At 33.9% G+C, this 13231-nt stretch overlaps 1 protein-coding gene across 1 annotated transcript in view; it reads left to right on the top strand.

Moving 5' to 3' along the window:
• The window catches only part of LOC120337116 (fibrocystin-L-like), a 65065-nt gene that overhangs the window by 24122 nt on the left and 27712 nt on the right, over positions 1–13231 (top strand). The window contains exons 44-66 of the mRNA XM_078116733.1: positions 314–516; positions 909–1074; positions 1363–1574; positions 2002–2135; positions 2786–2904; positions 2986–3111; positions 3457–3608; positions 4228–4454; positions 4927–5156; positions 5701–5852; positions 6163–6285; positions 6705–6840; positions 7167–7371; positions 7918–8060; positions 8139–8262; positions 8780–8909; positions 8980–9145; positions 9348–9463; positions 9906–10083; positions 10631–10758; positions 11860–11989; positions 12474–12599; positions 12924–13043. Of these exons, the coding sequence (XP_077972859.1) occupies positions 314–516; positions 909–1074; positions 1363–1574; positions 2002–2135; positions 2786–2904; positions 2986–3111; positions 3457–3608; positions 4228–4454; positions 4927–5156; positions 5701–5852; positions 6163–6285; positions 6705–6840; positions 7167–7371; positions 7918–8060; positions 8139–8262; positions 8780–8909; positions 8980–9145; positions 9348–9463; positions 9906–10083; positions 10631–10758; positions 11860–11989; positions 12474–12599; positions 12924–13043 (3546 nt within the window). The remainder of the gene's footprint in view (positions 1–313; positions 517–908; positions 1075–1362; positions 1575–2001; positions 2136–2785; positions 2905–2985; positions 3112–3456; positions 3609–4227; positions 4455–4926; positions 5157–5700; positions 5853–6162; positions 6286–6704; positions 6841–7166; positions 7372–7917; positions 8061–8138; positions 8263–8779; positions 8910–8979; positions 9146–9347; positions 9464–9905; positions 10084–10630; positions 10759–11859; positions 11990–12473; positions 12600–12923; positions 13044–13231) is intronic.

Raw genomic sequence — 13231 nt, 5'->3', positions numbered from 1 at the left:
TCCATTTACATATGAAATTGAAAACAGAATAGCGGTCACTGAGAATTAGGAACGTTTATTGCGTATTCGCAGAGTCATTCGTACATGTATATGTATGTATGTCCCGTTAGTTTACTGTGTGCCAGACATAATACATATTTTAAACATTTTGTAATGTTTTTGTCATTGGCGTATATTGCAATAAGATCTTTTTATTGATATTAAAAGAGTTCGAGTTTAATCTATATGCTTTTGTGAGAAATATTTTATTCAATAAACGAAGCATACTTGTTGTTCCTACACCGCTAAACATATAAATCTACTTTTATCACAGATCCTGACCCCAAAACTGACTCGGACAAAGTATGTGATATATCTGCTACTGTAGATGGTCAATCAGCAACCGGGTCAAGCCTCTACACGTTTGCAACAGATAAAACTCCTAGAGTAACAGCAGTATCTCCCACCAGGGGTGGAACGCAAGGAGGCACAAACATAACGATCACCGGTACTTTGTTCGACTCTGATCCATCCAAGGTAACTGAAAATATTTGACATTTATGAATGGAATTGTTAAAACTTACCAAGTACGATGGTTTGGTTCATGGTTAAAACGTTAGGCTTAACTGCGTTGGAATTGCAGGTCATACATTTGCAGTTCAAATCCCATTGGAATAGAAAATATTGCTGTCCTTGAAAAATAATAATAATAGTTAGAGCAAATAGGTGTCTTATTGAAAAAGTTCATCTTTCGCCCCTTTTTTAGTTTATGTCTGTGTTTTTTCATCGTTCAAATAACAAATTGTTGGCGCTTACGTAAATCACAAAATAAATTTGTGGGATATATGTGGTTGTTTTATTTAAACATATATTCATAGTAAAAAAGTTCAAGAACCCTCCTCCATTTTACTCATTATGTACCGAAACAGGTTGATGTAACGATTGGAGGAGTCTCATGTACGGTAACCAGTTCATCTAGTACTGAAATTAAATGTACAACCAATGCGAGAGGAAAATCATTGAAAGCAATTATTGAAGTTACAATTAGTGGAAAAGGGAAAGCTCTCAACAAGGATGTAGAATTTTACTATGTTGGTATGTAAAGACAGTCGTATTTTTTACACACTTGTTTTTAGTGAAAGGTTCGTTGTGACGAGCAATAAGATCGCGAACGATGATTACAGAGTAGGAGTGAGAGGTATATATAGTAAGGGAAAAATATTGAAAATGTTTGATATGTGGATGCGTAGGCCCTCGTAGGCCAGTAGTTTAGTTCAAACGTTTCGCTGTTAAATATTACTGTAGCATAGCGTACATCTTAAACTATTTCATAGAAATGTCAATATATATTTATACAAACTAGTCTCTATTTTTTATTCTCAGATGTCTGGTCATCCAAATGGACATGGGGTGGGCAGGATCCTCCTGTAGCGGGTGATTTTGTTGTTGTTCCATCCGGACAGACACTCGTTATGGACGTGGATACCCCAGTATTGAAGATGCTTCTGATTATGGGGGGCGTAGTTATATTCGACGAAAAAGACATCCACGTGCAAACTGAAAATATATTAATAACTGATGGAGGCGTGTTACAAGTATGATTGGCATTTGAGTTTCTGTAATATTTCTTTTTACAAACCATCTCGGGGGATAGATAGATATCGGTTACAAAATTCAGTGACATTCACAATTTAGTGTCGTGCTGGTTGGTATGACTCTGAAAATACGGTAAGTTCGATACTGCTTAGAAAAGAATGAAAAAATCCGATTTTTATCTACAGTATTGTTTTCGTTATAATTTTCCACTCCACGTGAACTATTTTTTTGCCGAGTTCATATTTTTTCGTCAATTGACAATTTATTGTAACTACCGTATGTGTTGACATTTTTAGTCTTATATTATTCACGCAGGTGAATATATGAAATATACAAAAAAAATTATACATAATTCCCTCATATACACAACAGCTATTAATAAGTTTGAATAGATTCAAATCTCGAAACTAACAATTTAAATATTAGATTGGAACCGAAGTAGAACCATTTCAACACAAAGCTCGCATTACATTGCATGGTCATCTGAGATCTCCAGAATTACCAATTTATGGAACAAAAACGATCGGAGTTAGGAATGGAACTTTAGATTTACACGGAAAGTTAGTTGAATTTTGTTATTTTTAATGCTATCAAAGAAAAACGACAAACACTCAATATGCTCAGGCCTTCATACTCAAAAGTTTTTCGCACGAAATTTTCAGTTTTCGACATGTCTTATTTATTTTAATACTATTTGATTGAAATGTGAGAGTTATTTATTCATTATCAAAATACTCCTGCATGAACAATCCCCCACTTGGCTGTGATATTTTTGCGTCATTCTAAGATAAATCATATATATATATATATGCATAAATTCCATTATATATAGATGTATTGTACAAAGTCCAATACGAATACTGTACTACCTTATACTATAAACAAGAAAAATGAACCAAGTTTACTCTACTTTTCTTCATTTAGTAGCCATGACTCTCTTTTAAAGTTTTCATTCGCGAAAATTGGTCTAAAAAAGATCGCCATAATCGTTGATGTTGATGAATGTATTTGCAAGTAAATATGTGCAAATAGTCCACACAATGTTTTATCGTGAATGATAAAAAATTATTTGAAAATGAATAATATCAAAATGTTTATTCAATCATTGTTTTACATTTATTAACCCTGGTCATTCGAAAATTTTGAATGCCTCTTTTGAGAAGCGTTAAACATCTTTTTCCGATTGATAACTAAATTCTGCAATCCACAGGCACGTACCAATTACATGGACACATCTATCAGAAACAGCAAATGCTGGAAGTTCAACTATAAAATTAAAACAAGCTGTGACTTGGGAAGCCGGAGATGAAATAGCAATTGCTAGTACCGGTAAGATATTTTTGGATTGAAATAGGTCAAACCCATGTTAGGTCCTTTTTTATTACTTAACAATAAATTAAATTTATGCAGGTGACCGGCATAGTCAGAGAGAAAACGAACAGAAAACTATTAAATCTATTGCTGTAGATAAGAAGACAATAACATTAACTGAACCACTGGAGTACACTCACATATCAGCTTCGGAAACATTCGACGGTATCATTATTTTATTATCTAGTTTAGATAGTGAAAGCAAAAAAGTATCTATTCATAATATAAACGATATCTCTAAGCTTTACCCCAGAGTGTTATTACCACGTTCTGGCTTTTGACTGCACCGCAAGTCAGTCGTTAAAATCCACCAAGTAGTACTTCACTGAAGCCCCACGTTTCCCAACCGGAGAGAAATTCCCCGCGAGAAATTTTGTTGTTTGTTTTGTTGAATATCTGAGTCTAGATAGAACAACAATATCTTTATTACGAACCAAAACCATGTCACGTCAAAGAATGAGTAGTTTATTACTTTGTTTGTTCTGACAATATTTTCACCGTGTACTATAGGTGTTACCGTTGAAACTCGAGCTGAAGTTGGACTACTAACAAGAAACATTGTAATCGAAGGATCGAAGCATATGGAATGGGCAAAAGATGTTATACCTAAATGTGATGCTGGATTCAATACAGGAGAATTTGCAACACAAACATGCTTCCAGGTTTGGGATTCAGTTATGTTAAAATGACCTAATTCAGTTGGATTTGTTCGTAATAAAATATACAAACTGAATAAATGACTAAACATAATTAGTTTAAAATTCGGAGAAAATATTCGTAATTTACTATTATATTATTCTAAAACTCATTGGATAAATTTCATTGTCAACATTTTCAAATGCTCCAAATTGAAATTGTAACTCAACTCGATTTTTAACAATAAAATGTCTGTTAAATAATGGAAAATTGCTTAGTTAGAGAAAAGAATTCAAATTCATACAGCGACATGGAGAAATATCTCATATATACTTAGAAAATCAGTTTTCGATTTTAATAGCTCCTAAAATTTTTAGAATTTGGCAGAAAACAACGGGATTTCAGTGTGGTTGACTGTTTGATTGAATGTTAAATAATTATTATGCAATTTGTAGTTTGAGTAAAATCTTGTAACTTCAATTATGAAAATCAATAATTATCTCGCTTGTAGATTTTTCAGCCTTTTTTCAGTTTTATAAACAATTATACACTTTTATTGCAACCCATTTTGTTAATCCGACTATTAAACTTGTCAGACATAAATGTTCACATAAAAACTAATATATTATAAATAATTACTATCAGGGAAGATTTGGGGAGGAAGAGGGTTCTGACCAGTTTGGTGCACAAATCATGATTCACCATCGTTCACCTGATCTTGACATTGCTCGTGCGAGAATCGAGTATGTAGAATTAAGACACATGGGACAAGCTTTCAGACTTGGAAGATATCCGATACATTTCCATATGCTTGGTGATGTATCTTACAGAAATTATGTCAGGGGATGCGCAATTCATAAAACGTTTAATCGGTAAGTACATTTTCTGATACCATTCGTTTGTTTGATTGATACTTAGTATCCCACATCTTTACCCATGTACACTCTATTGCTCCATCGACATCTGGAAATTAAAATACAGCAAGACAAGAAAATATTTGTACGTTTTTGCAGCCCATATTTGATCGAATAGCAAATACCATCTATTTGTGTTGCACATTTTGGATAATGTACATGTTCGCTTAGAGTCTCCATTGGGTCAATAAACGTCTGGAATTATTAGCTAGGACAAGCCTATCAAAGTGAAATGAAATCCTGATGGGGCTAGGGTAACGCTTTCCCTAATTGTCTGCATATGGTTGCATCTCTTTCAATTATTTAGTCAATTTCTAATGTTTCCGATCCGTACTAATCGCCGAAAGTTATCCTTCAATCAATTGTTTTATCTAAAGCTGGTACAGAAACTACCGTCAATGTTTCAAACTCTTTTTTTTTCATTGAACAGAGGGATCACCATTCACAAAACACATCATCTACTCATCGAACATAATGTTCTATTCGATACAATGGGAGGAACCATTTTCATTGAAGATGGAATAGAACACGGGAATAAAATTGAATACAACTTAGTAGTGTTTTGCAGGCAAAGTACTTCTCTACAGAATGATGATATCACACCCGCAGCATTCTGGGTAACAAACCCAAACAACACTCTTCGACACAATGCTGCAGCAGGTTAATCCATTGTATTACCTTGCTAAAAGATTAGAAAAAATGGTTAATCGTTTGACAATGATAAATTCAGAATCAGTTTTCGGTTGAAATATATTGTTTACGATTTTATTGCAAAATCGTATATTCAATGTCATCCAACAAGTGCGCAGTTGATGCTGTTTTTATTAATGATATCTCAGAGTGGAATTCGCATGTCGAAACATGAAAATTTATCCCATAAATGAAAATAACGGATTCGGGTTTTACTAAAATACTTCCATATGTCCGAAGTACGTTGCATATTTCTTGCAGCAGAGCGATCATGATACTGTCTTCATTCGTGAAAAATTTTGAGCGATACCGGGATAAGATCATCCGAAATTGCTTTGTAACCGTTGTGACGTAACAAGCTAAAATTATAAGTTATCATGCCAAACGTCACGCTGCAGTTAACCGGTTAATTTTACCCAGTTAACGGTCAAAGTGTTTTCCCTAAAATTCCCAGTCCTAGTTATGACCCATTCGTCAAGAATTATATCCGATCGTCTTTTTACTATTTTTATAGGTGGAACTCATTTCGGCTTCTGGTACAGAATTCATCAACATCCAGACGGACCTTCTTTTGATCCTAACATCTGTCAACAATTACACCCAATGCAGGAATTTGCAAATAACACTGTTCACAGCCAAGGATGGTTTGGTCTCTGGGTGTTCAAGGTAAAATGTTTTTACAGTCTTTGCAAAACCAAGTAAACGGTGGTCTTTTGAGATACAATATCTTTTGGGAATAAATAGCGTTAAGCAGTGGTACCAAGTAGAGTCAAATCATCCGAAGTTCCCCGGTTTTAGGGTACGGTTTCACAATATGACAAACTAGTAACACTCCTAGAAAATGCACTAAACTTCAACACCACACAGTAGTTTCAGAGATGTAGAAAAGTTTATAGTACTCCATTTAGACATGGATAAAATAGGATAAAATACATAGAAACGAGAAAATAAATAATTGATGGGTATATTTTTCAAGGCATATACTCCAAAAGCTGATGGTTCATGTGGATCAACTGAACCTAATGTTGTGAAGTATGACTCATTTACGGTTTGGAACTGCGAGAAAGGTGCCGAACTCGTGAATGTTGGAGCTATTCAGGTGCTTATCATTACTTTTAGTTTTCTTGATTAAGTCTAAAACCTAAATGTTTTGAAATTTGATGTCTGTGCTTCAGTAGCTATATTTTGATAAAGATTTTATAAAATGTGGAATAGATGTTTGAAGCCTTGTTTTATTATAACGATAAAATAAAGTAAATGTATGTCAAAAAGAATCTAGTTAAGCGACGTTTGGGGCAGAATAATTTAAAAAATCAAAATAAACTTTAAAATACTGTCTAGAATGGTGAACGAGAGGCGATATTTTCACGATTTGATTAAGCCGCCTATCGATTACATACGGGATAAATACTGAAATCCTATTTTTAAATGTGTTTTGTTTTATTATGTCCCTTTAATACGTTGCACAACCATAAAATCTAAACCTAACAAATAAACAAAATTATCTTTTATCATTAGTTTCACAACTTCATCATGGCGGCCAACGAGAAAGCTGGAATTGAAACAAAGCTTGTTGTTGACAAACACGTAAAATGGGGTCAAGTTGGAACATACGATTCTTTCGTTATTGCTAGACTATCTGCAATAACCACAGGTACTCGGAATAATTTATTTTAATCAATCAAATACAAAAGAAATTCGTATGTAAATTTTGCACATTTTTGCCTAAAAATTTAATCTTTACAGAATGATAGATTATTTTTATTTCGATTTTATCACCCTTATAAGATAAAAAGTATTCCACTGTATGTTAGAAGTAGATAAACTTACGCTTCACTCCAGGTTCAAGTTTGGTTTTGGAGTAATATGGGTTGGCCCACTGCTTGCTACCTTCACTAATCATGTCCATTCATCAGGAATTATTAAAAAGTAGTCAGCAGTATTATATCATCGTTACGATCTCATATTTTTGCTGTCAAGGTGGTTCTACCAAACGTGGAATTATCCTGCCTTTCACGGAAGGGTACGAAGTTAACAACACAAAATTTATTAACTTTGATGAGTCTGGAACTGCAGCTATTGGAGTAACTTCTATTGACGGAACATGTAGTGTTCTATGTGGTGGATGGGAAGCAAGATTCTCACAAATTTCGTTTCAAAATTCTCCAAACAAGGCGGCCTTCAGGTTGATAATTATGTTATAAATAATGATCTATAAATACAGTTTTATTGGTAGTGTGCTAGAGTGACTAGACTATCTGCAATAACCAAAGGTACTTGGAATAATTTATTTAAACAATTGAATACAAACGCGATTCGTATGCAAATTTTTCACATTTTTTTTGCCTAAAATCGTTTCATGTTTTCAAAATATTAGAATAATTTTTTTTACTAAATAAACTCCAAAAAGACCTGTAAGCTTGTATCATACACGGTTGCGTGTGTCAATTAATTTTGGACTCACTAAAAATGAAACCAAAGGTAAAAAATCTAAAACGTACCATGCCAAACAAGTTTTAAACATCGTACACTCTGTCAAATTAGGGCAGGTATTCATCAAGGATCTTTACGAATTTTTATTTGGAGCAAATCTTCAAGCATCTGAAAAGCTCCATAGTTTAATGGTCGCAATGACCTGCAAATCTTTCCAACACTTTTGTTCAAACAGTCTTCAATGTTATTTAGAAATATAAATATATGAATATGATCATTGAAAAATTTTTTTTTGCAGGTGGGAACATGAGGTTATTCTTCGAGATCGAGATGGTACATTGTCTGGAACAGGGAAGCACTCAGTGATCACTCCTTACAATCCTACAATATCAAAAACAAGTTGCCCAGAAATTGGTGGATTTAACATCGGAGAATTTCCAGGTCAACTTTACATTATTTCTTATATATTTTTATACTATTGAATTAGAGACAACTTTATCATTTTGGTCTTTTTTTTAGGTGTTATTTGTGATGGTTCAGTTAAATTTCATCGATTATCTTTCAATACCGTTAATCCAACTTCACTTGAAGCAAAATATGTAAAATTCACGAACGAATATGGTGTGACGTATATCCCATTTGCGTGAGTAGCTTTGTACGATATGTTTCAAATTAATTCCGTTTCTAGATATCCATTTCCTATTCATTTCCAGAGAATTTGCTCCAATAAAGGTCACACGCATTCACCCAGAAGTGAAAGAGACTCGTGTAGACGAGAAAAATGTTACGAACCGCTACTGAAATGCCAAGAGCTAAATTGGAATATTACCGATTTTTCGATTGTTTTTATTTGTACAGCCCTTTTTATAATGACAGCTTGATTTGTTTACTTTTCATAAATAGTATATACATTTTTTATGGCGTGTGTAACGTTTTCGCTTCCGATAACGCTGCACACGATTTGACTGAGTCAAAGTTCGGAAGAGCGTAGTTTTCACACCTCAAGTCAGAGTGTATCTTTAAGGTCACTTCTATCTTGAAATTATACATAAGTTATGGATGTGTTAAACACCATTTCCATACACTACTCACTATCGTATATATTAAAAGCTTCACTTTTTCAACAATTGTATTCAAATATTCTACCGAAAATTCTACAGCAAGAAACGATTAACTCATAAATTTGGTTGGATGGGAACAATGATGGACGGCGAAACGTACAAATGGGTGTTTGACAGCGCTGAGCAGATAACTAACATTTCTTATTCGTCCGGATTCTATAATTTTGAGGTAACTGCTGCTAAGTACAAAATACATAATTTAAATTATTATAATCTAATTCTCTGTGGATTTTTAACAGGAAAATGACTGTGTAATTGTCCAACACAATCTCACTCAAAAACCAGACAAATTTTTCATAGCTGGTGATGCTGATGATTACCAAAAAGATAGAATGGTAACATGCGCAAACAATTACCATGGAGATTACTATTTTGAACCAAACACGAAAACGTTATCATACATTGGTAAGATACAATTTTCGAAATCTTATGATTCCGTTTTTCACTTCTCTCCTATCCCTCTTTCCCCTTTTTCTATTTTGCTTCAACTTTGTCTTTTTTCTCTCGAATCTCGGAAGTCAATCTTGGCTGTCCGATTTGGAATGTTTAAAATTATTTTGTTATTCTTCAAACTCTTTTCAACGCTTTCAAATTTTGTTACACTTAGTATCTGGTCGGGATAAGCCATCGCGCAGAAAGAAGAGAGCTATATCATCTTTATCCGCCACACCGAATGCAGTCAACAGAGACGTCAATTTCCGTGTATACCGATGCTTTTATGAGGTGAGTAAATGAATGAATGCATAAACAACAGAAAAATACAGTATTTCATATGCTTTTATTTAGTTTATTTATTCTAATCAGATATGTGCCAGCAGCCTCGCTAGTAAAATTTACATTTTAATTCGATATCGATAACACGCTATGATTAGGGCGTAGTCAAAATCGCAATTGATGAGGACTAGAATATTTCTGATTACAAATACAACCTTATTCCTCGTTGGATGAGTTTGTAAAATGTATTTCGAACCTGTGATCTTCAACACGCGATCCAACGATCATAATCCCCAATGGAATAACATTAGTCTCGACTAAGACTGCGTCCATGTTAATGAAGTCTACAAATAAATAATATTTTTTTTCTTCAGAATCAAACTCATTAAAAATAAAATAATTCATAACAAATTATTATATTAATGTATTTTACATACTTATATACTTATAGAAATGTATACCTCCGCCTGATCCGAACAATTTGCCTCCTGCACGAGAGCGACCAGATGACGTTCAATATTGGGATGTAACATCTGAATGGAAGACAAATAACGGAGAATATACAACTGTAAATGGCAACGCAGCATCTTCAACACCTCCAGATAACCAAGATATCAGGATTGAACCTGGTGGGTATATTGACAATGAAATTTTTGTTTTTCACGACATAGAAATTATTTTCAGTGAATTTTTATGGAGGGAATTCCAGTATGACAAATATTAAAGACCACACATGCTAATAAAAAAACATGTACAAAAGCATATACTGTACTAATGAAAGACAGAAAGATAAATGATTAAATATATCGTATAGAGTATACTATAGTATACTCTAGTACTTATAGTACTTATAGTATACTATGTATAGACAATATAAATTCCAAATGAAACAAAGTTCAAGTTTCAGATAAGTACTACTACTTTTTCGTCAAAATATACATGTTTTTTTGCAAAGGAATCTCAATTTACATAAACTTTGCAATATTTTATGATTTTTCAGCAATGATATTAATATGAATTAATTGAGGTCAAAATTAATATTCTATATCTGACTAACAAAATATCAGACAATTCTGATATTGACAGCCGCAGTATAGGACGCTTTGGGGGTAATTATTAGCCGTAATATAATTTCCGAGCTCTATTTTCCTCTCATTCGTTTTCTATTTATTTTAGGTACGTGGATGGTTGTGCGACAAAATTTACCCAAGATGAATAAATTGTGGATTGAGGGCGTTTTGGAAATAGATTGGGATGATGAAGATTTGTCATTAACATTGAGTGCTACTCATATTGTTATTATGGTATGTAACTTTATTTGATACTATATGAATGAATAAACCAAGGTTTCTTTGTCTATTATGCAAATGTTCTGTTTCTTAGTGATGTCCTTCATTCCTCATGTATTACCAAAAACTTTTTGCGTATTCGACTTATCATCATCCAATTAGCTGCAAAATACAAATAAAATTGTTGAGTGTTTGTCACCCCCGCTAAAAAAAACTAGATTAGTATGAATGTTTTAAATCAGGGGTTCTCAACCTTTTTACTGTCAAGTACCCCCCGAATCACGAAACAATCAATGCAAACCCCCGGAAACCAGACACCGAACAAAGTTGGGATATATTGACTAACAATTTGTTGCAACACCAATTTATTGACCTAATCTAACTAAATTGAATCGTCTTGTTGATAGTATTGCCCTTGTCGTCTGCCTAACTAATGAATTTATAAAATCTCTCCCAAGTTTCAATGAGCATAATCACTTATCCAATGCTCGCAGCACGCTGTCTTTAGAGATTTCACAGTTTGCATGCAAAACCTCGAATTTCACATTGTTGCGCCACGATCACAACAACGCAACATCAGGGAAAATCTACGTTTCAATTGGCATCTAGTTTCAATGGACACGCATTGTCCTATGGTAGTAATAGAGGATATTAAAAAAAAATCACTACACAACAACTCGACTGTCATTCAAGTACCCCTGGAGATCTTCTTGTGAACCCCTGGGGGTTCGCGAACCTCAGGTTGAGAACCCCTGTTCTAAATGGTTATATTTAACGGTTTTGGGTATAGAAGACTACATTCTTATCATGTATGGTTATTAACCATGTGTAGTGGTTCTCAACCGCTGGTCGACGGACCGGTGCCGGTCCGAGATATTTTTTATTCTGACAGCATAACCGATTGGTTATACAAAAAGATGAAGTAACGTTGGTATATTATTCTATCTATGAGTTGGTGTCAATCCGTAATATTACTGGATGTCCTAGGAATACATTGTTGTGCAAACCGCGTTGTGCTTCTGGGAGCTGCCAGCGCTTGCAAAATACGCTTAAATATTTAATTAATTTGATATGATATTCAACTTGCAAACGTCGTTTACTCTTTTCATGTTTCAGGGCGGACGACTAATAGTTGGTTGGGAGGATGCGACCTTCAAGGGACAACTCAGTCTTGTGTTACGCGGCGATATTAATACACAGGATGTTGAGTTGAACGGTGGAGTTGTTGTCGGATCGAAAGCTATTGGTAAATTATTTTCGAAGTAAATAGGATACCTAATACCTGAAATTTTTCTTGTCTTGTCATTGTTGCTATTCCTTTTTCAATTTTCACAATCATTTTATTATAGAAAAAAAGATATTTTAATAGCATATCATTGATTAGTCGGTGCGTATGTTAATACATAATAAACAAACTTAACCTTATATATAAAGTATTATTCTGAATAAAAAATAGAATTGAAAAATTTTCCTAATTACTTTTATGAAAATGTAAAAATATTTAACACTTAAATTCCTATTTGTAATTGATCTAACTAACTAATTCTTCGAAAAGGATTTGATCACTGCCAGTAAATATTGACGACGAGCTTTTTGTTGCCGCTCCATGGTTGGCAAATAGAGGTTAAGTTTCGTAGTTTAATTTTTACTACACGAATGAATAGCGTTGTTTAATAATTCTTTTGTTTCAAATTCAGGGTAACATTTTGATTTCATATCCTATTTTCTAGGTGTTTTGGGTGGACTGGACTTACATGGTCGCACAAGAACGCTTACAAAGACTCATCTGGCTTCTGCTGTCACTGCTGGTCAAAATTCTATCACGTTGGTGGATTCTCCAAGTGATTGGTCTGTGGGTGAGTCTGAATATTTCAAGAGAGGCGTAGTATGTTGTCCTACTTCTGGCTGTACTTCCATCGGGAGATAAGTGCTTTTGTGTGGCTGTACACTATCGAAAATACTTTATATTCCTGTATACTACTATTCGGTTTGAATTCAAACCAAACGGTAGTTTGTTTTTATCTCCAAGCCAACGAATTTGGCTCCAAGTTCAACATTTTATGCTCTTAATTTGAGATTAAGTGGGCGTTAATGAAGATTCGTTTTTGCTTTGTATATTGTATTTCATCTATATACGAGAATGTATGCATGTAGAATTGCAATATCATTTTATATTTTAGGCGAAGAAATTGTTATTGCTACTACCAGTGCTGATCCATGGGAAACAGAAACCTTCAAAATATCTGAAATAAACGCCAAAACTCTTACGTTAAATGCGACATTGAAATTTGATCATATGGGTGAGCTATTTTGATTTCAGTTTCATCATTTATTTGTTATCACATCTCTATCATGCTCAGATAAAATTTACTGTTTCTTCGCGAGGAGAGGAGAGCTGACGACGAGCGATTGCTGGCACAGATAGGGTGCTAAAATCATCATCTAGTTCAACGTTCTTATAAGGATAAATAGTTCCGTATTTTTGAAC

This window comes from Styela clava, chromosome 10 (genome assembly GCF_964204865.1).
Source record: "Styela clava chromosome 10, kaStyClav1.hap1.2, whole genome shotgun sequence".
Lineage (NCBI taxonomy): Eukaryota > Metazoa > Chordata > Ascidiacea > Stolidobranchia > Styelidae > Styela > Styela clava.
Note: the sequence above shows the minus strand (reverse complement) of the source record. Positions and strands in the feature narration are given on the sequence as shown.